The sequence below is a fragment of the Ammospiza nelsoni genome, chromosome 13, assembly GCF_027579445.1.
Source record: "Ammospiza nelsoni isolate bAmmNel1 chromosome 13, bAmmNel1.pri, whole genome shotgun sequence".
Lineage (NCBI taxonomy): Eukaryota > Metazoa > Chordata > Aves > Passeriformes > Passerellidae > Ammospiza > Ammospiza nelsoni.
This window is the reverse complement of record NC_080645.1, coordinates 14,908,566-14,935,233: the sequence shown is the minus strand read 5'-3', so window position 1 is coordinate 14,935,233 and position 26,668 is coordinate 14,908,566. Positions and strand designations below refer to the sequence as shown.

The 26,668-nt window shown below is 49.0% G+C and overlaps 4 protein-coding genes across 4 annotated transcripts in view; 2 read left to right on the top strand and 2 right to left on the bottom strand.

The window, feature by feature from the left end:
- Positions 1–20,222, top strand: part of TPPP3 (tubulin polymerization promoting protein family member 3) — a 202,740-nt gene extending 182,518 nt beyond the window's left edge. Inside the window, exon 5 of the mRNA XM_059481255.1 lies at positions 20,133–20,222. The gene's annotated coding sequence lies outside the window, so the exon portion shown is untranslated. The remainder of the gene's footprint in view (positions 1–20,132) is intronic.
- The window catches only part of HSD11B2 (hydroxysteroid 11-beta dehydrogenase 2), a 49,909-nt gene extending 29,687 nt beyond the window's left edge, over positions 1–20,222 (top strand). The window contains exon 6 of the mRNA XM_059481776.1: positions 20,140–20,222. The gene's annotated coding sequence lies outside the window, so the exon portion shown is untranslated. The remainder of the gene's footprint in view (positions 1–20,139) is intronic.
- The window catches only part of ATP6V0D1 (ATPase H+ transporting V0 subunit d1), a 33,806-nt gene extending 12,093 nt beyond the window's left edge, over positions 1–21,713 (bottom strand). Inside the window, exons 1-2 of the mRNA XM_059481254.1 lie at positions 21,535–21,713; positions 12,247–12,418 (exon numbers count right to left, since the gene is read on the bottom strand). Of these exons, the coding sequence (XP_059337237.1) occupies positions 12,247–12,418; positions 21,535–21,664 (302 nt within the window). The 5' untranslated portion in view covers positions 21,665–21,713. The remainder of the gene's footprint in view (positions 1–12,246; positions 12,419–21,534) is intronic.
- Positions 21,714–22,915: 1,202 nt separating this feature from the next.
- On the bottom strand, positions 22,916–24,222 carry AGRP (agouti related neuropeptide). The gene is made up of 3 exons (XM_059481695.1): positions 24,039–24,222; positions 23,720–23,814; positions 22,916–23,107 (listed from the first exon to the last, which is right to left on the bottom strand). The coding sequence occupies exons 1-3, from the start codon at positions 24,220–24,222 to the stop codon at positions 22,916–22,918; spliced, it is 471 nt and encodes a 156-aa protein (XP_059337678.1).
- Positions 24,223–26,668: the final 2,446 nt, after the last annotated feature.

The window sequence follows — 26,668 nt, the reverse complement described above, 5'->3', positions numbered from 1 at the left end:
GCACAGTGCAGACCAGCTTCCCTTTAACCACATCAAAGGCAGGTAAGAGCCAGTTACAGGCAGATTTTGCTAGTTTTTATTAGATGGGCTGATTGCCTCTCAAATATGCTCAAAGGGCATGTCCATGAAAACATCAAATCCACACCTTAGTTCCTCAAACAGGCACTGCTTTTTTCTCTCCACACTGCAAGGCTGAGTAATGCACCTCCTGGCCCTGTGATTTTTGCAGAGAGCCCTTCTGTTTTCACAGCCTGCCTTTCCTGGTTCAATCTAGAACCAGGGCAATCAGCACAAGCTTCATGTACTAGGAAACCTCCTTTTGCCCTTTAATCTGCAAGGTCATTATCTTCCCTCCTGCTTGTACAGCTCTCACCATGGAGATGACTGCAATCTCCAGGACAGCAAGAAGGGCCTGTTTATGAGAACTGAGGTAAGTCTCCTGCAGTAAGCAGCTGGTTCCTGGTAAATAAAAGCATCTGCACCCTAACACAGATGTTTCTCCATGAGGTGCACCAGAACGAGGATACAGAAGATCATTTCCCAGCTCCACCATCTGCCCTCAACAATGCAAGTTTCCTTAGTGCAACACAGTAGCTTTAAGGAAAGACCATGGCCAGCACTTCTCTCAACAAAGCAAGGCAACAATACACAACCAGACCAAATTTGTTATTTTAACTCAGCCTACAGTGAAGGAATAGGTAAGGAAATACAGTCATGTATGGCAGCACACCTCCTTCCTATCTCCAGTTTACTACAGTTACCACTCTCCACAAGATATTTGCAAGGAGCCTGGCCAATGTCAACTGTACACAAAAGGACCTGAGGAGAAGTGTCTGGAGCCCTACTGCCCTCAGGTCTTCAGAGCAGCTCACTGGAGTCCCACCAAGCTCATTGATGCCTTCCCAGTCTAGCTCAGCACAAAAGCCACAGCCAGGTTTTGGGAGAGCTGCCAAAATCTGAGTCTCTTCACACATGGAAGCTCCTGCTTTTGGACTGATGGTCTCAGGAAAGACAACCCAGCTGGCTTCCAGTGCCAGACAGCAAAGCATGGCCATCCCTGTTTAATTGATACCCCTTAACTTGACTGTTTCCTCATCCTTCAGGGAGGTCTGGGAAATGCACAGTCCATAGCCCAAATGCCAAGGAAGCACTAACTGTTTTAAAGATTACTTCACCTCCTTAAATCTTGATATCAAAGGATTCATCCCTGTAGGAAGAGTCAATCTGTGTGAGACAGAAGGGGAATTCTCATTCAAATTTCTCTCCTGAAAGCATTTGAAACCTTCACAACAACAAGGCAAATATGGCAGGACAAAGGTCTTCTTGTACCTGTTAAGGCCAGGCAGACACCAGCAGCACTACCTAACCTCTCACAATAGCTCCATTTACTTCAAGCAAGGCCAAACCATCCTCATTCACATTCAGTCCCTACTTCATCCCAATAAAACCAGTCACAGCTTAGCCACTCATGGCTACAGAACAAGTCTTCCAGTGCCAGGGCAGCTGGAAAAGCCTCTTCTCATCTGTGGAAGGGGCAACAGTCACATTGCTGGGTCAGGTTTCAACAAGGCCCCATCTGCCTCCATCACCAAAGCTGTCCCAAGACCACAGCAGAGGTCTTGGCTAAGCTGGCATTTCCTCCCAGGCCCAAAGAAATAGATTAAGTACAGCAGCAGCAGTGTTTCTAAGAACCCCCAACTACTTGTGTAATAGAGCAACTTTTGTTGTCATCTTCTTCATCTCCTATAAAGTTCTGACCAGCTACAAATGTTTCAGCTGTCATGGTTAATGCCTGCTCAGAGCCCTCCAAGAGCATTTTAACCTTCTCTAGCTCTCAGTGCAGCTAATAAGAGGACCATGTTCTGGACACATAAGAAAACAGAAGTAGTTTGTCACTTGCAACACCATGAAGCCTTACTTCAGCCCACTTGGATGGCCTCTGCACAGCAAAACTCTCCTGCACACAAAGGTGTTTTACCTGCTTTGAGCTGCCTTCTGCTCACCTGGGGACATGGACACAAAACCAGCCAGAGTCTGGCATGCACAGTTACACCAGGCATAACTCTTCCTGTCACTCACTGAGCAGAGGTGTCACAAATTCCAGAAACTCACATTCACAGAAATACAATTTTAGTCAGTACTGAGAAGTGTTAGCAACATCTCACAGGAGAGTATAATTTCTTATTAAGGGACCAAAAAGAGTCAGCAACCATAGAAATATCCTCAGCATCACCCACAACAGGGCAGAGACAATGATTTACAGCTTCCTGAAGTCTGAGACAACTGGAGCCACTATCTTAGCTCCTCCAGTGATTCCCACTGCAGAACAATGTACATTGGGTGACACTCAGATAACAAGAACAAAGTCAGGCTAGGGTATGCCTAGAGAAGCCAAAAGAGAGGCACTGGTGGGGGAAACCTTCCTTCCAGCAGCAGCAGGCCAGAGTCCATTCTCACTGCTGGTTTTGGGAGGCATGGTCTCAGGCAGACACAGCAGAGAACCCTCACAGAGAAGAGGGGAGAGCCAGCCCCCAGGAGCTAAATCCTGACAGTCACCCATGGGTAGCTATGGAGCAGAATCAAGCATGAGTAGAACACAAGTACTTTGACAATGTATGTTTTCTCCTTCTGACATTACTTAAGTACAGACACTGATAAATGAGATATGCAAGAAAGACTTCAGTGGCCCACTGAATATTTGGAGAGGTTGTTTTAGCATGGGAGCACATGAAATGCATGAGCACTCATCATATGGGGCATTTACAATTTGGCCTCAAGGCACTCAGGCAGAGCCCTGCAAGGCAGTGACCCCAAAACAGTTACAGCTTCTCCCTCCTCCACTTACTTATCTAATCTAATCATAAAGAATCATTGTCCTACAGCAGATAGGTTGGTCTTTTATTGCCTTCTGTTCCAGGATACTAAAAAAACCGTTAACAATACTGCAAGTAGTCACAAAGCATGACTAATGATGGAATATTGCATGACCTGAGATTCTCAGGGATCCTCCAAAAGTAAAGCCAAAACTGTAGCTCCAACAGCTGCTCTGCAAGGGATCATGAGGACAGCCCTCCATGTCACAGCCAACAGACAGCAGAGGGCCAATGCAGAGGTGCATAGCAGGGGTTTTGTCGGGATGGGTTAAGATATTGCCTTGCTCAGGCAGCTTCAATGCTTTCCAAAACCAGCATCAGACATTAACTCAGACTACTGTGAGCAAGGCCAAAGTTCCTATGTGACTGCATTGGGCAGTTACTCAGATTACTATAGAAGCATGAATTTATTTTGGGATGAAAAAGGAAAATTTCCAGTGGGATCAGAGTATTGCTCTGGACTCGGCATGAATTCCAGAGACAGCTTGAAAAGATAATGAAGTTGTTTTGACTATAGTCACTTTAGCATCTACTGCTTCCTCTTGCAGCTCATTCAGTTCACACACTCAGGGGGTGTTGGGAGAAGTAACTTAGGGAAAAACTTTCAGGCTGTTTTGCTGCTGCTTCCTTGGGTTTTTGCATAAATACACAGATCCATCTATATCCCACTGGATACTGTGCTGGTACACAGAGCCACTTGTCACACCTCTCTCAAGCTCCAAATGTTAAGCAGCCACAGGGGAAAGCAACACACAGACTTCAAAGCCCAAAAGAGCAGTGGCTGACACTAAGAATAGTGCCAACAGCTGAGATGTTTGTATCTGTGGGGTCAGCTTAAGATCATTAGTAAATAACTGCACAGATGTCCTGATCTGGAAAGGAGAGGAATGTTGCACATCAGGAAGATCTCAGTGTCTCACTGAGACTTGTTTGAGTAACAGACAATGGATGTGAACAGAGTCAAATCCTTTAATCAGTTTTTCAGCTCACATTAGAACAGGTCAGATCAGCAGCAGTTCAACCTCTCATCTATCTGCAGCTGAAGCTCAGACAGTCCAGGGAACAGCAGGAGCAGATGCAGTGTGTGATGATCTCTGCTCAAAGTGTCCTTGCTGATCTTTTCCTACCTTTGCACACTGTCCTTCCTAGAGTCACACCGATACAAACCATACCTAAGTGCTACACTCATGAACCTGCCAGAGAGAAAGCTGAGAATTTCATGGTTGCCACCACAAACCAAGGGCCCTCAGCCAGGAAGTGGGTGCTCTGCTAAACTTAGATCAACAAGACCATTTGAGAGCAAAGAGTTATAACTTCACAGTGCTACAGAGCCTGTGGCAGCCTTTCAAAACCAAGTATCCAGGAATGTTCTCAGCATTAATCTAAATTTAGCTGTATCTCCACATGATTTTCACCATCCTCTAGTCTAGGTCTCTAGGGATACTGACCTCAGTTTTCCACTGGTATCATCTGTTAACTTACATGCAGGGATACAGTGTTGGCTGCATTGAAGATTAATGAGAAAAAAGCTGCAAGAAATACTTTTAATTTTAAGGCTTTGTGAATTTGACTGAGTGTTCCTGATGTGTAAATACCTCTTGAAACATCAGGGAATGTTTTGAGCACCTTGCAGCCTGGTGCAGGAATCTCTGATTACCTAAACTCGATGTCTCAAACTTTGAGAAACACAAGGCTGATATGCAAAGCTGAGCCCTGGCACCCTGCACCATGTTGAACAGACTTGAGCCCTAATAAAATTTTAAATATTGACCAAAACTATGTAATCATGCTGCTTTCCCAGGGATCAGATGCAGAAGTCAAATTTCCATAAAGTTTTACTTATCTTACCTGTAAAGCACAAACCCCACAACATTTCATGGATATAAAATAAGAGGAAAGGCTGCACTGTTCACATTATGCCCCAAACTGTCTCTAGTAGCTAAGAAACCTGAGTGAGTTTAGAGGGCTAAAAGCCTTTACCTGCTCCTCAGTGAATGTGTGGTCTGACCAATGTGCAGAACATCTCTGTGCATGCAGACCTGCTGCCAGCAGAAGCCAAGAAAATTCATCATCCCACCTGACATGCAATAAACCACAGGAGGCAGACACAAGATTTAGCTCAACCTCTAAATATTGTGGTACTTATTCAAAGCTCCACACAAGTGTTTGCTAGACTTCAAACCAGCTTACAGAATGGACCTGGGAGAGGGGACTAGGACCCAGGATACCCCCAGGAAGCCTTCAGAAGCAGTGCTCTTGGCCTTCAGACCTTTTCTGGCTGAACTTGCCAGTCTAGAGTACTGGGTGAGGCAAATCAATGGAAAGGTAAAAGGAAAACAAAAGCTGCTAAGGTCAAGCATGAAAGACCTTGGGAATGGTTTCAGTAGAAGAATGAAGCATGTTACATGTAAACAGAATTGCTTAGTGAGTGCACACTCAGCTGAAGGCACTGCACATGGGTTTTCTTCTGGAAAAACTGCAGTCACACAATTTATTTGAGCAGCATTGATAACCTCCTCATACACACTCCCTTTCCTTCTTGTTTTATGCCTCTAACAGACATTCTCCTCAGCCTGTTGAGGAAAAGACTGCAAGAAGGAGCATGGAGGAAGTACAAGGACTGTTCCTGCAAACTGCAGACTCACCACAGAAACTCAGCTTTAAACAAAGCCCAAGAAGATACAGAAGTCCACACATTGCCTGTGGATGACACCACATAAGCTTGGACAGGGGTGATATCCAGGGGCAACAAATTCTCACCTAATCACCCAGAGCCTGCATGCTAGAGCCCCTTCTCAGACCCTGCAGAGTTTCACTGAAGCCTTCCCTTAGTGACACACAGGTTGAAATCTGGAGCTCATCACTCACTTTTTGAGCATCTTTACTGCCACAAGTAACATTTTGTTAGCCTTTCTGATCACTACCACTGCTCACTGTTTGCCAGGCACTGTGGTAACACACTGTGAAGAACAGTAGCAGAAAGTTAGGTTGCTCCCATTCAAATCCACTGGCCAAATGAAAAGTTTTTCAGACATCAGAAAAAAAAAAGGCAGCATTTTAATGTAATATACAGTGAAACACACCTTTCAAAAATTCCCTTTCTAATGAGGGCACCTGAAGTCACACCATGACCCCACAGTCACCACCATGCAACCCAGTCCATCATCACAGACATTGGTTCTGGGAAACCAGCATGAGATCAGCATCCTTTGGGAATGCAGGTGAGCAGATGCAGCTCTGATGCCACCATCCAGAGGACACAAATCTCTGATCATTTCCAGACCATTAGCTATGCCCTCTAATTTTGCATATTGCATAATCCCTCCAAGAACTTGGCTTATCAGTTCAACTTTGCACTCCCTGCAAACACGGAAGCTGTTTGTCAGAAACCTGTGCTGCTTTGCCAAAACAATCTCTGCCAGAAAAGGCTCTTAAACCTTTTATTGCAGAATCCCCAGCCACTACAGTAATTTTTGCTTCCTAACCTCACTGCCACCAAGGAACCTGACTGAAATAGTACAATGTAATTTTAAACGCAGCAGCATTAGGAAACATCCTTCAGATTGTTGGACTTGTCACAATGAACTACACCTAAAGCATTTGAAGGGTTTTTTCCTTCTGCAGGAAAGAATTTCAAAGGGATGCAGTCATATTTTGTAACCTCCACAGTTATGCCAGGATGCAAACTCCAGTACATTTAGAATGAAGACGGACAACTTCCTACTCCAGAGAAGATTAGTGCTCTTCAGCTTAAGCAGCAATTGAAAAATTTGGCTCCAGAAAAACCACTGCTGCAAAATTCAAATTGAATTCAAAGTTGTGCAGCAGCAACTAGATCTATTCAGTGCAGGGGGGAGGCAGAGCAGGACTGGGTCAGGGAGAAGGTAACAGAGGGAAGTGTCAGTGAAGAAAAGGCACACACAAGGGGAAAAGGTACGTGCAGCCTCATCAAAAACACATCTTGTGACCACAAAAACATACTGAAAGCCAAGTTCCCAGCTGCATCCTCAGGGCAAAAAAAGAACCTGGTTCCCAGCCCTTGCAGGCTGGTAAGATAAAGATAAAAGGTGACCTAGTCTGTCCTCTAGATGACAGGCCTGATCACAGATTTGGAAGATGTATTCACACCCAGCTTGCCCCTAGCCCTCACTCCCACGGCACACTCAGTGCCCACAGCTGCCAGCAGCTCCTCCACTGAAGACAAGACCAAACTCTTCCCTGTCCATCATTTTGCTGAGGGCTCAAGGGGCCCAACAGCTGCCAGGGCCTTGACAGTGGTGTGCTGCAAAGCCAGAGTTCCCAGAGCAGGGAACAGACTGCTGAAGAAATGGGGAGGGGAAAAAACCCCAAAACAAACCCCAAACAAAAAACCCACACACAACAAAAACCAAATAAACCAACCCAAAAAACTCACTAAACCCTTTTCCCTGCCACTGGAAAAAGATTAAAGCTGACAATCTGAACAGGCTACATCAGGCTGGAGTCAGAATTCTTTATCATTATGTTGCTCCTATCTAAACCAATTCAGGAACACTGGAAGGAAGGAGAGACAGGCCATGGCACCGTGTCAGGCTAACACAAAGAACAAAGCCTGTACAGAAAGGCAAGGCAGCACATCACTAAGAAGAACCTAAAACCCACTTCCATCCCACAAGTCAATATGTGCTTGTTGAATTCAGGAAGTGGCTTTTGCTGCTTCAAGAACACTTAATACCTGTTTGTTGCTGCCCTACAGAACATCACTGCATTCCCCCAGCTGAACAGTCCATTGTTTGTGTTGGAGCAGAGATGTTAACAGACAATTTGTGCCTATCACTCAGAACCTACTGTGGCTGGCTGAAAGACATGGGGAAGCACCAGCAGACTTCCAGCAGGGAGCTGCGTGGCAAGATGCAGAGCTAGCAGGTGTGTTATGGACACTGCAGCAGCTCAGCAAGCTGAGCTTTCTGCTTGCAGTGGCAGAGGCTGCCAGCTACAGCCACCACTTGAAAAAACAAATTGAGGAAGTTGGCTGATTTCCCTTATTTTGGTACTAAGAACACAACACTTGCCACAGAAGAGTTCCTGGAGAGAACCAGAGCCAGGAAAGAGTCAGTGTGGTGCCAGGAGAGGAGCACAACAGGACAAAAAAAAAAAAAAAAAAATCAGTGTCAGCAAGTGACTTGGGGAACAAAGACTTTACTTTGGGGTTGCTGCCTAGCCGCGTTCTGGGGTCAGTTTTGTTCTTGTGCTTTTAAACACTGTCCTTTCTCCTGTGCTCGGACAGAGGTTAACTCCTGCCCACCTCGCCAGGTGAACATGCTCACCCAGGCTGGCTGCGCACCTGGGGACAGGAAGGACGGGGCTGGAGTGCCACCTTCCGGCGAGCACCCGGCAGCGCGGCCTCCCCTCCCTGAGCCGGGCACGGAGCGCGCACCCTCTGCCCCAGAGCCCCGCACTGCCCCCATTGCTGCTTCCTTCCCTGGCCTCCTTATGGCAGGCGCTGCTTCAAAGAGACGAGTGAAATGACACGGTATCATTCCACCGGGGACAAACGGCATGGCTCCTGGCAGGTTGGTGCTGGGGCCAGAGGAGACAAGGACACAGCAGCTCCCACAGTCAGACATGTCCCCAGATCTCAGCAATATGTCCTGAGTCAGGTCAGAGCATCCTCAAAAAACAAGCACAACAGTCACCCGATGATCCACTCAAAACTACCTCAAAGGTTCAGCAGGACATTCAGGAAGGAGAAAGCTTGATTGTTTTTTAAGTGCTTGATCCAGCTCCTGGCATCAGCCATGCACAGCATGGCCACTACCAATGAGTGTTAAGAGGCCCCAGCGGGCCCATCCTGTGTGAGGTTATCCAGGAGTCCTGAGAAGCCAAAAAGGTAAGTACATGCAGAGACATCCAAGCAGCAATGAGCTTCAAAGCTGAACTGGACACGCTACAAAACATTTCCTTCCAATTTGAGCCAGACACACCTCCTACAATCCCACTCAATTTAAAAAATCTCTGTTTACAACTCAGAAGAGGTCTGAGTGAACTCAAGCTTTCCAGCCCTGCTCAAACTTTCCACATCCTTCTGCTATTTTTTATTTCACTTCAGCCTGGATACTATTAGCACACAGATACATCCAGTTGAGTACAATTTCTTCTTCTCACCACCTGGTGCCTCAATTGCCTTGAGCTGTCTACCAGGAGCAGTCCTTATCATTTCCTGCTCAAGTCTCATTAACTACCCTGAAAGAATGGAGTGGGAAACAGTCATGTTCAAAAGGAAAGACAAATCCTCCCCTACCTATGTGTGTGCACCCAGAATGAAAAATCAAGAGGCAAAGGCTGGTTCCAGTGTCCCCCAGGCAGGCAGGATCACACAGTACCTCTGGGTGCACAAGCACAAAACCCCCAGCACTGCCAACATCCTTTGGCTGAACATTTTTACAGTGCTGCCTCCATACATGCCTGAGCTAGATGAAAACCACCGGCACAAGTATGTGCTACCAGCTCCAAAGAGAGCTGTTCTCCACTCCAGCTATTTAGGACACACATGGGAAGTTTTACACTGTCAGCAGACAAAACCTCTGGAATTTCTGTCCCCTGCCCCAAACCAAGGGACAGTTTCAGAGAACACAGTCTGAAAGGCAGCCTGAGGAGTCACAGCCTAAGAAGCCTCTTTTCTACTAGGCCTGCCACCAAAATACTAGGTTTATCAAGAGAAGATACTAAGACCCACTGGGCAAAAGCAGCACCCTCTCCAAACTCCTTGTGGTTCACTGGATCTTGTTTTAAGCTGTCTGCAGAGTCATTACAGTTACTAGAGTTTCTAATACCCTGATAGTGACTCCCACCTTGGACCAGTCAAAGCTGGTAACACCTTCTCTACTTCAACAATATTCCACTGGTGTGCTGAGTGCAGACCCAGAGGAGACCCCTCCATCAGTGGTGCAGCAGAACCACAACAAAACCCAACTGAACACTTGACCTCCGTGCACAAAAGACTCTACAAGAGTGCAGACATTCCATATGGAAAAACAACCTTCCCCTGCTTCACCTTTTGCCTTCCTCTAGGCAGCACTGCAGACAATGGCATTAAAGCAAATCTTGTGGGTAAAAAGGAAAATAAGAGATAAGAGTGAAGACAACTTGAGGAAGGAACATTCTGTGCTGAACAGAAACAATATATTCAAAAAGAGATTATGCAGCAGCAAGAGACAGAGGTATCTGCACAGAATCATGTTTTGCTGTAGAGAACTCATCAAAATCAGAATGACAGGAGCAGAACAAGATCAAAGTTAAATCTAGCTGAGGGCAGAACACCAGTTTTAAAAGTGATTCCAAAAGCTGGTAAGAACCAGCCTTTCTGATTACACAAGATGTCTGAAGTCTTCTGCAAAACACAAGGTGGATGTAGACACTGGATAAAGATCAACAGGACTGAAGTTAAGAGGAACTGGATTTCCATGGCCATCCATAGCCTCCCTAACAAGGCAGGCAGTGTGTAACCAAGGCAGGCATGGTCTGAGACCATGCAGCTCATGTTTGCCACACACTGGTTATTAAAGTGAGATTCAGGCAACAGCAAAGTTTTAAAGCCTGCAAGATACTGCTGTGCTGCCCAAACCATTGCCTTTAAAGTGATATGACAGAAGCATTAGTGATTATCATAATTCCATGGAGACATTTTCATAATCCTGTAACACAGCAAAGGAAAAGCAACAGTGGAGGATCACCCACCTAATATTGCCAAGCTCAAGCAGCACTGATGTCTTGACAGAAAATTCAAGATGGGCAAAGAGATGTTTTAAGAGTTAACTTAAGTTTGAGAGAATAGAAGAGATTGCTTCATACAGCTAAGATGATGAATTAGAAATTGCTTCATACATTGGAAACACTGCTGCAAAATGGGAGCTAAGTAATGTTTTGCTCCATGTTTAGGTCCAAACATGAAAACTCCAGAAATTTTACTGACAAGCTTTTAAGTAAAAACTATTTCTTAGAAAACAGGAAAGGCTTAGGAGACAGCTTTAACACACTGACACAGAAAATAATAGATATGAGCCACTGGGTTAGAAAGTGAGATAGCAGTAGCACCCAGACAGAAAGGAGTGAACACAAAGGCAGGTGGCAGAGAGACAGCTGTTTACTCAATATTTGCAAATGCAGATGTCACAGATAGATGAAAATTTAAAATTTTTCCATTAACCACAAAGATCTTCTACATCAGCCTGCACCATTCAAAAATTGTAGCTGGTAAGCAGGACAACAGACAACTGCCAAAATGCATGATTAAATATCACTTGCCAGAGCACTTGTGATGAGCCCAGGCTCACTGTACCAGAGGTGATACATTAACTATCACACTTGAGAACAGAGTATGATCTCCTTCTCACAAATGTAAGTTGAAGTCACATTCTACTGAACCAGAAACTCACTTTTGTCCTTGAGGCATCTCCTTGGTGGTTAGAGGAGACCTTTGGCTGTGTAGTGTGCAAGCTAAACTAGAGCTTACAGGAATGTAGACTAAGGAAGGAAAAAAGTCAATTTTACTTCCATGTTTCAGATGCAAGCTAGAACAACTAGCATCCCTCTGCCACAATTCCATTTTGTTACTGAACAAACCAGAGCAGCACACTGGGAAGCAGAGAGTTGTACAAAACCTCTGGGAGAAGATACCTTGAGACTGCTGGGCTATTTCAAGCTTTTGACATCAGCTGAACCTGCTGTGGAAGCCCCATGTGTTTCCACCAACTGACAGAGACGTGCTGAGGCTGCTGCAGCCCTCTGTTTCACTGCTGCTCATTTCAGGTCCTGCCTTCCCCTAGTGCTGGCATTTGCTGGATCCCACTGAGCTGTCCAAGAAAAACAAACCAGTCAAAGGTCAACCCCAAAAGGGAAAAGTTGTTCAATTTCTGGCCAGCTCAACTCCCTGAACCAGTTTGTGTGGGGCCAGAGCCCCTGGGATGGGACAGCAGAATCACATCAGCCCTGATGAAGGCTGTCAGTGGCTCAGAACTAGCATTACTCCTGTAATGCACACACATGGCATACCTATGTTTTGCAGCAAGACCACAGTTTTAAAAAACCAAGAACATTTAACAAAAGGGACAAAGATAAATGGTACCTCTAAGAGACTGAATCAGTGCTGCAACGGAAGGCAGCCAAGCAGCTGTACCAATGGAGCACATGCTCCCTGGGAACAGAAGCCTTTAATAACACAGAGATACAATGCTGCTGCTTTGAGACCTCCTGATACAATCACACCCATTTCACTCAAGAAGCTGCATAAAACACAGCAGGCACAGGGCTGAGAGTAGAAAGGTGGTCTGAGAGCTCTCAAGCCTGGAAGAACAGCAGCATTTCAAAATGCTGCTCATGAGCAGCTGGTACTCACGTGATGAAGTCCAGAAAACTTGCCAGGGGCTCGTAGGCGTGGTTCCTCATGTGACGGAACTCCACCACCATCTTCTCCTTCAGCTTGTCGTCAATGACGGACACGGTGAGCGGGGACGCCTCGTTGGCCAGGAAGTTCCCATAGTCTGTGCTCTGGAGGTGCAGCTTCAAGTCTGAAAACAAAAGAAACATTACACTCTAGAGGGTTTTGGACTGGATTTGGTTGGGGTTTTTTTTGGTTTTTTTTTTAGCATAGCCAAGAATGCTGCTCAGCACTTCTCAGGCACTCTCTTCTCTGAAAGATCACCTAGACAAATCCCATGTGTCAGGTCATATTTGTTCTCAGTTTTATCATGGACAACCCAAATGCAGGAAAAGATCAATGTTTCACCATATCAGCCTTGCCTCATCTTAAAGAGAAATCTGTGACACCATCTGTGTAACTGAGCACACACACTGGTGCCAGCAGCTCACTCTGCTAGGTCAAGGTGGAAGCTTACTGATTTTCTAGGAGGTACTTGCTAGAAATCCAGGGGGAGAAAAAAACCAAATAACTTAAGCACTCCATCTAGCCAAAAGGGCTCTGGGTGCAGGCTCCTCACAGCAAGTCTCCCCAGATACTAGTGATGTGCAGACATTTGTAAAGCTTTTAAAACCAAAAAGACAGAAACAGCAACTTAGAAATTATAAACCATCTTGGTCTTACTTGGTCAATTATCAAAGCAGCCCAGCTAATTGTGCTGGTAAACAGAATTCAGGCATTAATAGGTAGAGAGGGGCTTGTGAAGATTAAGGCCATTTAAATCCACCTCACAGGGCAGGCAATCCCTGCCCAGGATGGAAGAACATGCTCAGAAGTCTTCCCCTTCTCCAGTTCCAGGCAGAGGAAACCTTTGTTTCCTCTCTTACCCCTGCTTGCAGGTCAGGTGCCCAACCAAGCTGCAGTCCTGGCCAACAAGCAACCACAACATGCTGAGTTCTGTCAAGATAAAAGCACTGCTTGAGCCAAAAGCATTTAAGTGTCTCTGTGGAAAAACTGAATCCAGAAGTAAGGAACGTCACACAATCCTACTCCTCAAAGCTCTGCTAGCTGCATTGGTACACAATGTTCATCTCCCTTCAGCTTCACCTCAGAGGGCCAGTTAGGCAAGCAAGCATCCTCCCAGGGATTCAAGACCTTTGTGGGGTAAGGAGAGGAGCTGGAAGAGTTGAGTCAAACCAGATGTGAACTCACCATCCAGAGAAAACAAAAGAAGACATTTCTCCCCGGTTTTTCTGAAGCAGCATTACTGAGGCTGCCTTTCACTTCCACTGAGCCACACAAGTCCTCAGCATTATGGCACAAGCATGCACAGCACTGAGGTCAGAGCAAGCACTCAGCCTGCTTTGAAGAGTTTGACCTTTTGACATTACATCCAGCCATGGAGAGCTCCTCCTCAGGCTCAACCTGAGCTTGTACAGCTTGATACTGTTCTCAGCCCAAGGGATCAGGGGTCAAACAGCTTCCAAGCCAACTGACTCTTCTGGGTATTTCCAAGGAGTTCTAGTAAAAATGGTTTTGACCCAGCACTCCATAGTTACAAAGATGTTCCCACTGCTCAGTGTTACAGAAAACAGCTGGAGTTTATAGGGAAGGAAAATAAAGGCCAGAGACTTAAATACCACTCAGTTTGTCAGGTGCTCAAGGCCAGGTTGGATGGGGCTTGGAGCAATCTGGTATAGTGGAAGGTGTCCCTGCCTGTGGAAGGTTTGGAACAAGATGGTCTTTAAGGTCCCTTCAACCCAAACCATTCAATAATTCTATGAATCCCGAACTACATCTTAATGAGTTTTTGTCACACTTTTTAAAGCTCTTGAATGATGAACATCAGAATCTGAGTGGAAAATAAGTTTCTGACAGATCAGGACTTTACTAGTTTGCTTTTAGTAGAAGCTGGAGAAAACATGGAACAAAATTGATCAGTTAATATGTTCAATGAATATGTGAGAAAAGGTCCTGGTAAGAGTATTATACCCATAAGGTCAGATTGCAAGGGAAGGCACAGGGAACTGCAGTAGTTGCATTCATATACCTCCTACTTGCAGTTCCCAGTAGCTGTGCAGAGCTCTAATGGAAGCTAAGTCTGCCCAAAAAGGCATGTGATGTTGTTTTGCAGCATCCAGGACTTTGGAGAGGAAGCAGCTATGGCACATCCTCCCAGATCTGCCTTGGGTAGGGAAGCTGCCAAAGCTTGTTTCCTCAAGTCCAGCACCATTGGTTTGTTTTGTTCTCATCACAACCTGAAACTCTGCTTTTGAGGTTGCAAGCAGCTCCTTTGCTATCATGTCACTAGATGCTACAGACTCAGTGACACAAAAAGGAGTTTGCTGTGCTTCCTGGAAGTAGAGCTGCACTGTATCTAGACCAGAGGCACACAGGCTGCACGTTGTGCCTTGCAGGCTCTCCAACAGCTCTGAGCAAGCTCCCATGAGCTGCTTGGCCAGAACATTTTGCCCTGCTCCATGAAGGGGTTGTGCCCCCAACTCCACAGCACAAGAGCCAGCACATTATGTTGCAACTGGAATAAGGGCCATGTTTATATAACACTTGGAATTCATTTTTATAAGGAAGGCCAGCCACAAACTGCAGAACTAAACTTTTCTGAATCCTTTAGCATCCAAGCAGACAAAACGGAACATATTTTCCAAAAATTGGACCGGATTTATGAACCCTGACTCAGTGCATCCCACGGTGTATCAGTGCTTTACACTAGCCTGTCCTCCTCCAGCTGCTGGGCTAGTCACCAAGCTTCAGCCAAGAGGGTTTGGGAGCTTTTAATAGGACTATTCACATGTCAAGCTTCTCAGATGAGAGCAAACAAATCCCGTGGTTTCACAAACCTGCTGCCAGAAGAGCTGTCCCAGTAGCACGGTGACTAATAAATGGCCTCACTGCTGAGCAAGCCCCGAGCTCTCCAAAAGCTCAGGTTCCTCACACAAGCTTGGACTCAGCTGGAGTTGGCCTCTGGCAGCAGGAGCAGCACCGTGGCAGGGGCAGCTGCCAGAGATCCCACACGCTGCAGGTCGATAAGGCTGCAAGGCTCTGCAGGGCCTCTTCCCCAGCTGCTGCTGAAAAGGAGGGAGAGCTGCAGCTGGAGCCCAGCCCCTCCCGATGAGCTCCTCCAGATACCCACAAACTACAGCACATGGCCTCAACCCAGGGATTGATTTTAAGAGATAGATTTGCCTGTTCTGGCATATTTCCAAGAGGTTCACACACTTTATGTAACAGACTGAGCCAGCATATGGCAAGGGAGCACTTGAATGACCACAAAACTTTTGTTCTTTCTCCTCCCCCGCAAAACCTAGGAAATTATGGCCAGGTCACTGCTCCCGTAAAGTTGCCTCGTGCAAGAACACAACTGTTTGTCAGAATGACAGTCTTTTTCAGCTGGGTAGGGTAGTGCTTGGGATCACCATGACATGTACTTACAGCCACCTCTTATCAACTCTCAGATCAGCCCCTCTGGTTTTCATGCAGCTGCCTGTACATGAGCCACAAACACAACCAGAGCTTAATCAACACACTGCTATGCCAACACCTGGATATTTCAGATGACATCTTTACAAGAGACTTTATATCCACACTAATGCAACAATCCTCTGCTGCAAGTTTGCTTTGACATAACAAGGAACCAAGCCATTAGTCTGTCAGACATCTGTCAGTCAAAGCCTCTCCTGTAAGCCCTTCTCAGACAGAGTGATCCATGGCCCCATCAGCTCAGACTTCCAACCCTTCCTTGTTTCCTGCTGTAACTGCATTGCAGAGCTCTGAATCAAGTTAAGGGCTCAAACACTTCCAGGCAAGGACTGATCTGTCTTCTCACACACAGGCACAGAATCAGCTTCCGCAACTTCTGAGCTGAACTGATGTTTTCACAAAAATTATCTGCTGTGACTTCGACATCTTCCTCCACAACACCTGGGGCCACCACCGCCTATATAAAAATTCAAATATCATTTGCCATCTCCCAGGCTGGAGGCAGTAAGGCAGCTGAGGGATTACACAGCAGTCTGCAGATGAGCTACATCGTCCACCTCCCCCTTCAGGAGACTGCAGTCATTACCATTTGCCTTGTTGCTGTTTGTTTGGTCTGTTTATAGCCACCTCAGACACTCCTGAAGCTGATTCTCTGAAAATCTTGTTCAAAAAGAACTCAGAGACCCTTTGTTCCCTGCAGAATTTAAGACCTTTCCTGTGGTTGCACACCACCAGCAGTGACGTGCTACCTCTTCTTCTCTGTTGTCAGGCAGCAAATTCATCTGAGCCACAGTGAGACACAGAGAAGCATCATCTTTGGCTCTTTCCTCCATCAGTAGCTCACCTCTGACTTTTCACCAGTTTGAGATGCCCTCAGCACCAAAGAGCAGCCTGTGTTTCTAGCTCATCCCTTCCTGGGACTGAACTCACTCCACTCAGAGCTTCAAACCCAGCACAGCCAGGTTGTGTTCCATGAGGAGCCCCTCAACTAGGCAGCCCCTTCCTAACTTGCCCAAAAGGCAAGGTAACCCCTCCTCATCTGCCTGCATCCCCAGTAAGCTTTTTCCCCCCCTCCAAACGCAGACTGCTCTAAATCACTCTGTAACCTCAGAAGCCCAGTCAGGACATCAGCCCAGCACCTTGTGCAGGGGATAAGGGAGAGGCAACAAATCACTGAGAAACTAAAACAAACAGGGCAGAAAACAGTCTCATGCTGTGGGAGCTGACAGCTGAGGAAAAACAAGATGAAAGCACTGAGTGGCTGCCGAGCAGCAATACCTGCCAGGAAACCCAGACAGCACCATCATCTCAAAAGGGGCAGGACCCAAACAAGGGCTGAAGCTGCAACACTACTGAGAAGCTGACCTCAGCTGCTGCTTGAAGTTCAGCTAGGAGAAGCCATGAAGCAGGTCTCTGCCTGGTAAAGGAGGCCAGAACAAACAGTAAAGAGCCTCTGCTGAACCCTGCAGGAAGCCAGTGACCACAGTGTTTGTTTGCCACCATGATCTAGCAGGCTATGGAAGTGCCATCATTCTTCCAATAAATGATGTTTTCCTGAAGCTTGATTTAACAGGAGCGTTGATGAAGCAGCCACAGCCAGTGGTTACACCCATACAGGATGCAGGACAAAGCACCAAAATTAGCAGGACAGCATTTTGGACACTGCTTTGTTGCTACATAAGAAGTGAGCATTCAGAAGACAGGAATGGTCTGTACTTTCTCAGATCTCACCTTGCCTGTAGACTCTGCCTCCTTTGGCAGGAGAAATCCCTTGGGGCCGGGGGTCAGTCCTGCTGCACAGTGCCAACACACAGGGGTCAGCTTTTCACACAGACAAATCATCCTTGTGTGAATGCCAATGAAAGGTCCCCAGCACATTAAGGCTTGGCTTCTACAGCCCCTGAGTTCAGACTGAACCACTCTTGGAGCTCAGGATGGATCTAAGCATGGCCACCTTGGGACCATCAAGCGGCCTCTCCCTGCTTGGTAGCACAGTAAAGGATCTGTGCTGTTCCCCCTTCACACAGGGGAATATCATGAGCTCCACCAAAAGCACTCTTGAAGTCAGTCTGGAGCTCTGCAACACCCTCACACAAGAGAGGACACACTGCCCATGTGGTTATCCCAAAAGAGAAGCCTCACTCCAGCCTTCTTGGGGCCTAAATTCCAGGGCCACAGCGATAAAACAGAAAAGAGACAGGTAGCACAGCCTTCTCTGCTCTTCTCTTGTGAAAGGAGATGTGCTGAACACCTCAAAGCAATGGCAGCCTGCAGGGGAGAAAAAAGATCCTTGGGACAATGAAAACAAAAGCCCACACTGCACACAGCCTGGTGTACAAAGACAAACTCCATGGACAGATCCCACTCCTCCAAGTGCACACCACTCTTTACAAGGCATCCCAGCTGTGCCAGCTGCATGGACAGAGGCACAGGCACCCACAGAGCAGTGGTGCTGAGATGCACAGTTTTCCTGAAGGCCTCTCCCAAAAGAGGCCCACAAGCTTGAGCCAACTCCCTGCCACTCCTCAGCCTCATCACCCAGGCAGAAGGTGACACATCCTGCTGCCGGATTTCACCCACCAATCACCTCTACAACACTGGCAAGTCAGAAAGAAAGCAACTCTCTACACTGTTGCTGTTGAAGCAAGAATAAGTAGTAGTAGCAATAGGATGCTCATGAACACTGACCTAAGGGTAAAGACACTCCTGGTTCAAGATGCTTTTGTGCACTTCTTGGGCTCTGCACACTTTTTGCAGAAGGGAGCTTTGCAGACCAACACTAAAGCCAGTTCATAACCTACATTCCAGTCCCAGACTGAACTCTGCTGCTTAAAAGCATCACCACTGTTCAATTGCATCAACAGCTTTTCATTCTCCTGACAGAACATCAGACCCCTGACAGGCCACCACAGCCTGAAGAGCTGTAGATGTCTCACCAATCTTCTGACAGTAGAAATCTGGGTGACTCCTAAGTTTGGTTGCCCCAAACAGATTCCACTCAAGCACAGCTCCACGCTCACAGCACTGGAGCAGAGGAAAGCAGCTCCAGGTCCTTCACTGACACCTTGTGTCAGAAGCAGGAACTGGATACAGCAGCGACCACCAGGCAGGTTCCAAACGCTCCCAGCCCACGACTGCTGCTGCACAGGGCCTCGGCTGAGGAACAACCAGAGCACCAGGACTTTTGGAGCTGAAAGAAGGGATTAAATGTGTTATTGCTGAAGGGTTTAAGAGAAAGTTTAAATCAAAACTGCTCTCACACACACACCCTCAATCCATTTTTCTGCATTTCTTATAGCCAGCTCAGAGCCTACCTGACCACAGACAGCCCATTTAGCTCTCTGTTCTGACCCAACAATGGAGAGCTTGGACCAGATTACCTTGTGATCAGACAAGCAGAGACAACAGGGGATCATGCAGAAAAGCATGACTGCCTCCCTGCCAGCAGCACTAAACTGCCAGCCTGAGTCCTGAAGCAGACAAGTCAATCCCTTTATGCTTCCAGACTGATCTGGGCACACCAGAGGGAACAGAACTTCAGACCTGGATGCACGACATCCTCCAAGAGCCAGATATTCAATTCCCAGGGCCAGACCCAGAACAGCCTTGGTCCTTCAGGCTTTCTCCATGGCCAGGGCAAACACTTGCTCCAGGACTGGGACCAACTGCAGAGCCACACATGTGAGAGGCAGCAGCAACGACTAAACAGAGAGTAGAGAAGAATGTATCAGTAATTTATGCCCCAGTACTTATTTTGGCTGCTAATACATCAGCCACTGCCTGGATTTAGGGCAGATGTGCATCTGTTAACAGTCAGTAGAACACAGAAAACAAATACTGAAATGTGAAAATCAGCACTAAAAGGACAGAGGAAAGAAATTGTTTGACCAGAGACCTATGTAAGTAATAAAGAACAATGCTCCTTTGAAGAAAAATCCCTCTCCAAAAGGGCATGGCGAGCCAAGGGAAGGAGTAACAACACAGGCAGTGAATTTGGAAGAGCCTCCAGGTTCAGAGCGAAGCGTGACCAAGAGCACAGCAGCTGCCACCACCAGAGAGCTGCTGGGGACAGAACAGCAACAATGCCATGGCAAACAGAGGGGGACTCCAACGTGACTCATTCCAAACGCAGCCAGCACCACTCCAAGGGAGAACCACACAGCTTGGTTCAGAAACTGAGAAACAGAGAGAAAAGAGAAGCTCCAAGTACAGAAGAACTCCAAAGAGGAAGCTATCTGCAGGAAAGGTGAAAAAGTCACAGTTCAGGGCATGCTGAGACTTGTGACCACCAGGAGAGCAGAAGTCACTGCCACTGCTCTATTCCAGACCCTGGGCTCCACAGCAGGAACAACAGTGACTGCTGCAAGCAAAGAGCTGAAAAAAAAAAAAAAAAAAAAAAAAAAAAAAAAAAAAAAAAAAAAAAAAAAAAAAAAAAAAAAAAAAAAAAAACCCAAAAAGAGATTCTGTCCTAAGTAAAAATATACTGGGGATTTTTAAGGTAGACTGGGCCAAACACAGCACTCTGTTCCATTCTATTACAACCTGGAGCTGCTCACTCCAGGTAACCTTCATCCAGGGTTCAGCAGGCCAGGGATTCATCTAAAGTGTCAATGCCAATTAATCACTCAGCAATGATTGTCTACATAAAACTGACACTTTTTTTTTTTAAGAAAGAATGATCCAATAATTATAGCTCCACTGATCAAAACCACCAACATCTCTGGATATGCGTGTTTCTAGTTTATTTTGAGACAGGCCTGGTTTTAATCCTTGTGATTTGTGGTCCAGGTTCTGTACACCAAAGAGTGAAAACTGCCAAGCAGGTCACTGATCAGAGGAACAGTTCAGCACCAACTAATTAAGATGATGAGCTGACTACAGTTGATGATAGAACTGCAGAATAGTTTGGGTTGGAAGGGACCTTCAAAGGCCATGCAGTCCAAGTGTCTGCAATGAGCAGGGATATCTTCAGCTAGACCAGGTTGTTTAGAGCTCCATTCAACCTGGCCTTGAATGCTTTCAATAATGGGGCATCCACCACCTCTCTGAGCAACCTGTGCCAGTGTTTCACCATCTTCATAGTTAAAAAAGAAATCCTCACAGTTCTGCAAGTTTGTACACATTGATCTAGAAAAAAGGATGACGGCTGGAAATCAGAATTAGACTCAAAAAAGAACACCAAATCAGAGGCAACAGATAATTCACTGGTGAATTTACCCAGATGCGCACTACATTTTTTTTCCACTAGCGATCTTTCAATAACAGCAGGTACTTTCCTAGCTGACCTGATCTCCTTAAACACTAATCATGGATATCAGGGATCTTAGGTAATACCAACAACCTTGTTTCAGGCCTTAAAAGGCTTCCTGCCCTTTAAGGAGTAAAGGCACAAACATGTCTCACCAGCAAGGCCTGTCAAAACCCACCAGGCTCCCAAAACCACAGGGTACAGCTACACGGCCACCTCAAGGAAGCAGCAGGAGCCCAAGTTCCCTCACAGCGCTGCAGCAGCTGTGCAATCGCACGGCCGGGCTGACCGGGAAACTGAGTCAGCTGAGCGGGGTGAGGGGCCAGACGGAACACCGACCAGCCATGGGGTAAAGAGGGAACAGCTGCTTCTAAACGCCGCTATCGGCTCTTTTCCCCACTGCCAGACAGCCCCTTCCCTCCCCTTGTCTCCCCACCATCTCCCCTCAGCCCGGACATTCTCTCAGGAATGGCGGGGGGGGGGGCTGTCTCCGCTTGCCTCAGGCCTCCACCGCTACTCACCCTCCAGGCTCTCACACTGCACCAGGTTCACGTAGTCGCCTTGCCGGAGTATCCCCGCCTTAAAGCCGCGCACCAGCCCCTCCAGGTAGCCGTTATCCACGTTGAAATAGAGCTCCGGGAAACACGACATGGCGGCAGCGGCGGCACAGGCAGCGCTACCGCCCGCCGCCTCACGTGACCGGCCGCCTCACGTGGCCGCGGCCCCTTCCCGGCAGCCATCGCGGGGCGGGAGCGGCCTGAGGGGATGGCGGCCGCCATGAGCCCCTGCCCGCCGTGGGCCCCTGCTCCGGCTGCACCGCGTCCGGTGTGAGCCTCCCCTTTGCTCCGCTGAGCCATGAGCCCCTGCCCGCCGTGCCCCTGCTCCGGCTGCACAGCGCTCGGCGGGAGCCTCCCCTTCCCTCCGCCTAAGCCGCCGTGAGCCGTACAGGCACAAGGAGGATACGCAAGTAAAGTTCGCAGTGTCGCCTGCTGCCGAGACACCGCTTCTACTAGTCGGGAAGTACCTAGCCAGTTAAAGGGCTTTGCCAGGAGCTGCTCTGTGAAATAAATAAATAGTTTTGTTTGATGTAAAGGCGTTGCAAAATGTGGGATATGTCAAGGTTATATTAAGGCAAGATGGTTTTTGATACAAGACCTCCATGTACTTTCAAACCTAATCAGGAAGGAGACTTAATCAGTAGAACAGGCAGCAGCCAGCGCCCCTCACTCAAAAATATCCCAGAACAAGCTTTAAGGATGCAATAAGTCAAGATGGTGATGTATGGCTACACGCACATTGTAAACCTAGTGAAATACTCGAGGTCTATGTATCCTAGAGCTGAACTGTCTGCATTGTAACACCAAAAATCACACCTGCAGGGTCAAAAATATCCATAGCTGAAGGTCCTTTCCCTGAGCATGAGTAGAAGTTACCTGGATTAAGTTATGTGATTCCTATGCGAAATTACCAACCAATCTTAATGGAGGGGATGTCCTTGGGAAGTCACTAACCCTGAAGTTCTATGTGTAAATAATGGCACAGAAAGCCATTTGGATTTGTGGAATAGCACCGAGCACCCAGGCTGGGGCAGCTCTGAAATAAACAATCAGCATCTCTCTGGAATGTGTCATTATCGGCTCGGTGCTTACCAAGGAACAAACTTGATTTTGTGGGTAACAGCAGCATAGCCTGAACATCACCTGGGGTAGCCCTGCTGCTGAAACAGCACTAATGGACCCAGGAAAGCCGTGCACAGCCCACCCTCACCTTGCTGCCACCCCCCGAGAGCCCGTCACACCATCCCCACTCTGCAAACCAAACGCCTTTTGCGAAGGGCTGGTTTATTGGAGCTGCAGAGCAGGAGGCACACGCAGGGGCGGGCAGCTGGCAGCCCCTGGGGCGCTAGTTCTTGCCGCAGGGGAAGGTGGTGCTGATTTTCCTGCAGTAGCAAAAGGCGTTGAAGAAGCGGCAGTAGCAGGTGGCACAGGGGTCGCAGCAGGGGATCTGGTGGCCCAGGCAGGACTCCAGCAGGCGGACACAGCGGCGGGGGGAGCGCTCCTCACGGCCCTCGGCTTGCAGCTCTGTGGATGATGCCTGCAGGGGAGAGAGGAGGAAGAGGAGGGCGAGAGCTGGTCCTGGACCACTGTGCCAGCAATAAAGAACTGTGTGGGAGAGAGCCAAGAGTGGCTGCTGAAACTTGGCATTGCGGAGGCTTCTTTTGTGTTCAACTCCAGGCTCCATTTTCTGTTGGAAATCACTGCTGAGCACTGTGGACTCTCTACAGGCATTGGTGCCTCTTCCACGGTGTCTCAAGGCTTTTCTGCACACATTTATTTTGAAGCACAGCTTGGACTTTAGAAAATGGTGCTGTGTCTTCTGCCCAAACAGAGCCACCAGGGCTGAGCCAGGCAACCACAGGGCACTGCCCAGCGAGCTCCTGCTCTGCAGAGGCTTCCTGGGCTACACTTGAGCTTAATTAAATGGATTACAGGAGCACAGGCTTGGACCACTCTCCTTTGAGTGCTGGAGCCCCTTGCAGGTCTGGGCAGCCTCAGCTCATCCCAGCTCCTCAGGTGATGGACAGTCCCATCGCAGGCCGCACTGTGCTGGCTCCAAATCCCCAGCCCCAGGGACACAGAGGAGGCTGCTGTGGCCTGAGGCCACCCCGCTCTTAGGGTGTCTGTAAGAAAGCTCAGGGAGCCATACCTGTGGTTCCAGCAGGCTGCCTCTCTGCACAAGGTCACCATCAGCTTCTTGGACCCCCAGGGCCATCTGCTCAAACCCCAGCCTTGGGAGAGCTCCTAGGAGATACAGAGAGACTGCACAAGAAGGCTGCTGGAGGGTCAGCTCTGATTCTTCTGCCTTTGTTCGTGGGTCCCCCCCAAAAAAAAGACCCCATTCCCTGTGGGCTGCCAGGCTGCTGTCACTAGCCAGGGCCAGGAGAAGCTGTGCTGCTTTAAGGGGATGCCCAGCTCAGTTTTGGGGCCCTGGGTGGGCTCAGTGAGGAGCAGGGCTCAGGACTCACCTGCTGGCTCGGCAGACGCCTCCTTGCCCTTGCGCTGCAGGCTGGCCTGGCGGGCTCTGTCCACCCGCTCCAGCCCGCCGCTCGCCTTCTGCACGTGGCCACAGCTCAGGTCAGCAGTCCTGAGATCCAGCACAGCCTGGATCCCCTGCAGCAGCCCACAGCACAGCAGCAGCACGTTCAGCATGGTCCTGGAGGACAACCTGTGCAGAGGGGCCTGGCCAGCATCAGCGCACCTGGTGGCAGCCTGGCCTGTCCCCTCCACTGCCATCATCCTCTGCCACCCCAAGAAGTGCCATGTCAGCCTCTGCCAGCACAGCCACCACTCCCAGCTTGTTCCCTTGGACCTGAGAGCCTTTTTTTGGGCCCACAGACACCTGGGAGCAGGAGCCCCCAAAGCTCTGTCATGTGCTGTGGGGCGTTCCACATGAGAGCACATTCATGATCTCCCCACAGAAAGGGGTGATCAGCAGAGAATGGACTGAGATTTGATCTTTTTTGTGTCAGTTCAGGTTCTCCTGCCCAACACACAGCAGCCACCAGACCACTGAGGTGCACAGCATGTGGCCAAAACATGTGACATGTCTCCTGCCAGGCTCTGAGCCTGGAAGTGCCACTAGAATCTGAGTGCTGGACAGGAGACGGACCACAGCACATGCAGCTGGGGGACAGGAGAAGCTGCAGGGCCAGGCTGTGGGCTTTGGGGGCCTGAAGGCTCTAAAAAGTAAGTGACCTCTTAGGGAGCAAAAGTAAAGGGGCCCAGAGGTGGTATCCACCAAATGTCAGCCAAATCCTTGGAAAGCCGGTTCCTGCTGCTTGGGCAGCCTTGAGGTTTCAAACCTGGCTCCAGCAGCCCAGTGCTGGCCCGTCCTCATCTCCCCATCCCACAAAACCCCCAGCTGTGGGGTCACATCCCACACGCTCCCAGGACCCCTCCCATGGCAAGCACTGACCTCTCCAGCAGAGAGGGCGCTGCTGTCGCTGCTCCACTGAGCTCGCTGGAAGCTCTGCTACCGCTCTGCCTCAGTGTCCTCCTCCCCACATGTTTACTGGCATTTATATCAGCTCTTTATTAATTAAGTGCTGTGGCCACATGACTTTGCTAACTACCAGGTAGGTGGGAGCCTCTGGAAAATGGGCTTTGTCTGGATGGAGAGGCAGCCAGTGGTGTGGTGCATGGGACAGGGGGGCTCCTGCTTTGTGCCTTGCACAGCTGCAGGAAGGAACAGTCCCTGTTAGCTCCAAACTCCCAGGTTTTTTGGAAGTGATCCCCACTTCCCTTTCCAGCACTAAGCCTGAGGACATCTCCTAGTTCCTAAATACAGAAATAATAGGGTTACAATCTCCTCACCAAAACCATGCCAAGCTTGACTGGTTTTCAAAGGGAATGTTGCCTATCTGTATCTCCTGGCAAGCATCCACTCACGGTGCAGAGCCTCTAGAAGTCCTCCAGCTCCTGACCACATACCATCTGCAGATTGTCCCGGCTTCCACCTGTGCTAACTGCATCTCTTACTCATGTCTTGTTTGGAAAACCTGCATCTCCCCAGAGCCAGGCTCCTTTGGGGAACTCTTGTGGCCTTGAGTGGCTTCGGCCCTGCAAGGAATTGGGGGAATAAAACATAACAGGATGGGTTCAGCAGGCTGTGACATCCCCTGCAGTGAAGGCTGACAGCCCAGGCTCTGCCCAGGCTGATTCTAGGTGGGAGGACCCCCCAGGCCTCCCAGCACATCCTCAGCAGAGCGTGAGCCACTGCTCCTGGCTGCAGCACCACCTCTGGGGCTCTTGGCAGGCTTCCTCTGCTCCTACATCCCCCGTCCTGGCATGATCAGATTCCTGCTGCATTTGAGGGACAGGCTGAGCAGGCCCAGGACCGGTGAGGAGCTCATCTGCCATGTGTCATTTTCTCCAGCTGTGTGTGGCTGCTGGAAGCACTCAGCACCCCTTGGGTCCTCCAATGCACAACACCCAGTCAGGATCCCCTGCCACAGCACCTGGATGCCTCCTGCACCCCACATGCCGGGACAGAGTCACGTTGGGTGAGAGGCAGGTTTGGCAGCCCCTTCCATTCCCGGGGCGCAGGTGGGTGCCGGGTGTCCCATGCAGCCCCAGCTCCCCCGTTCCCCAGCCCTGGGGAGCCCGGGCCCGCAGTCGGCGCTGCCGGGGCCCCGCTGGCCGCAGCCCCCGCACGGAGCGCTCGGCACAGCTCATTAGGGGCTGTTTGCAGCCGCGGGGGCCGCGGGCCAGGACTTCTGGGAAGGCATTAGCGGGAACGAGGACGGCCGCGCTGAGAGCTTTTTAATCTGCAGGAGCAACATCTGCTTTGTGCGCATCCCGATGGCCAGTAACGAGCTAAATGAGGCGGCCGGCCGCTCGGCGGCCGCTTCCAGGAAAAGACCGGCTTAAAGCGAGGGGGAAAGGGGGGCCAGGGCTGCGCTCCCGGCTCGGTGCTCCAGGCCCCAGCGAGGGAGGGAACGGGTGGTGGAATGGGTTAGTGGCACAGCAGAGATGCCCACGAGCGGGCATCCCGGGCAGGAGCGCACAACGGCGGGACCCTGCGGAGACAAGCCCGGGCTGGGGGCTCTCCCTCTCCTCCTGGAAGCATCCAGGCAGGCGGGCGGGTCGTTTAGCT

Excerpts from the sequence above, each read along its gene's own strand:
- AGRP (XM_059481695.1), bottom strand. The coding sequence starts at position 24,222 with ATGCTGAACGTGCTGCTGCTGTGCTGTGGGCTGCTGCAGGGGATCCAG. Across the intron at positions 23,815-24,038 it reads GGCGTCTGCCGAGCCAGCAG|GAGCTCTCCCAAGGCTGGGG; the intron begins GTGAGTCCTGAG and ends TGTATCTCCTAG. Across the intron at positions 23,108-23,719 it reads GCAGCCTGCTGGAACCACAG|GCATCATCCACAGAGCTGCA; the intron begins GTATGGCTCCCT and ends TCTCCCCTGCAG.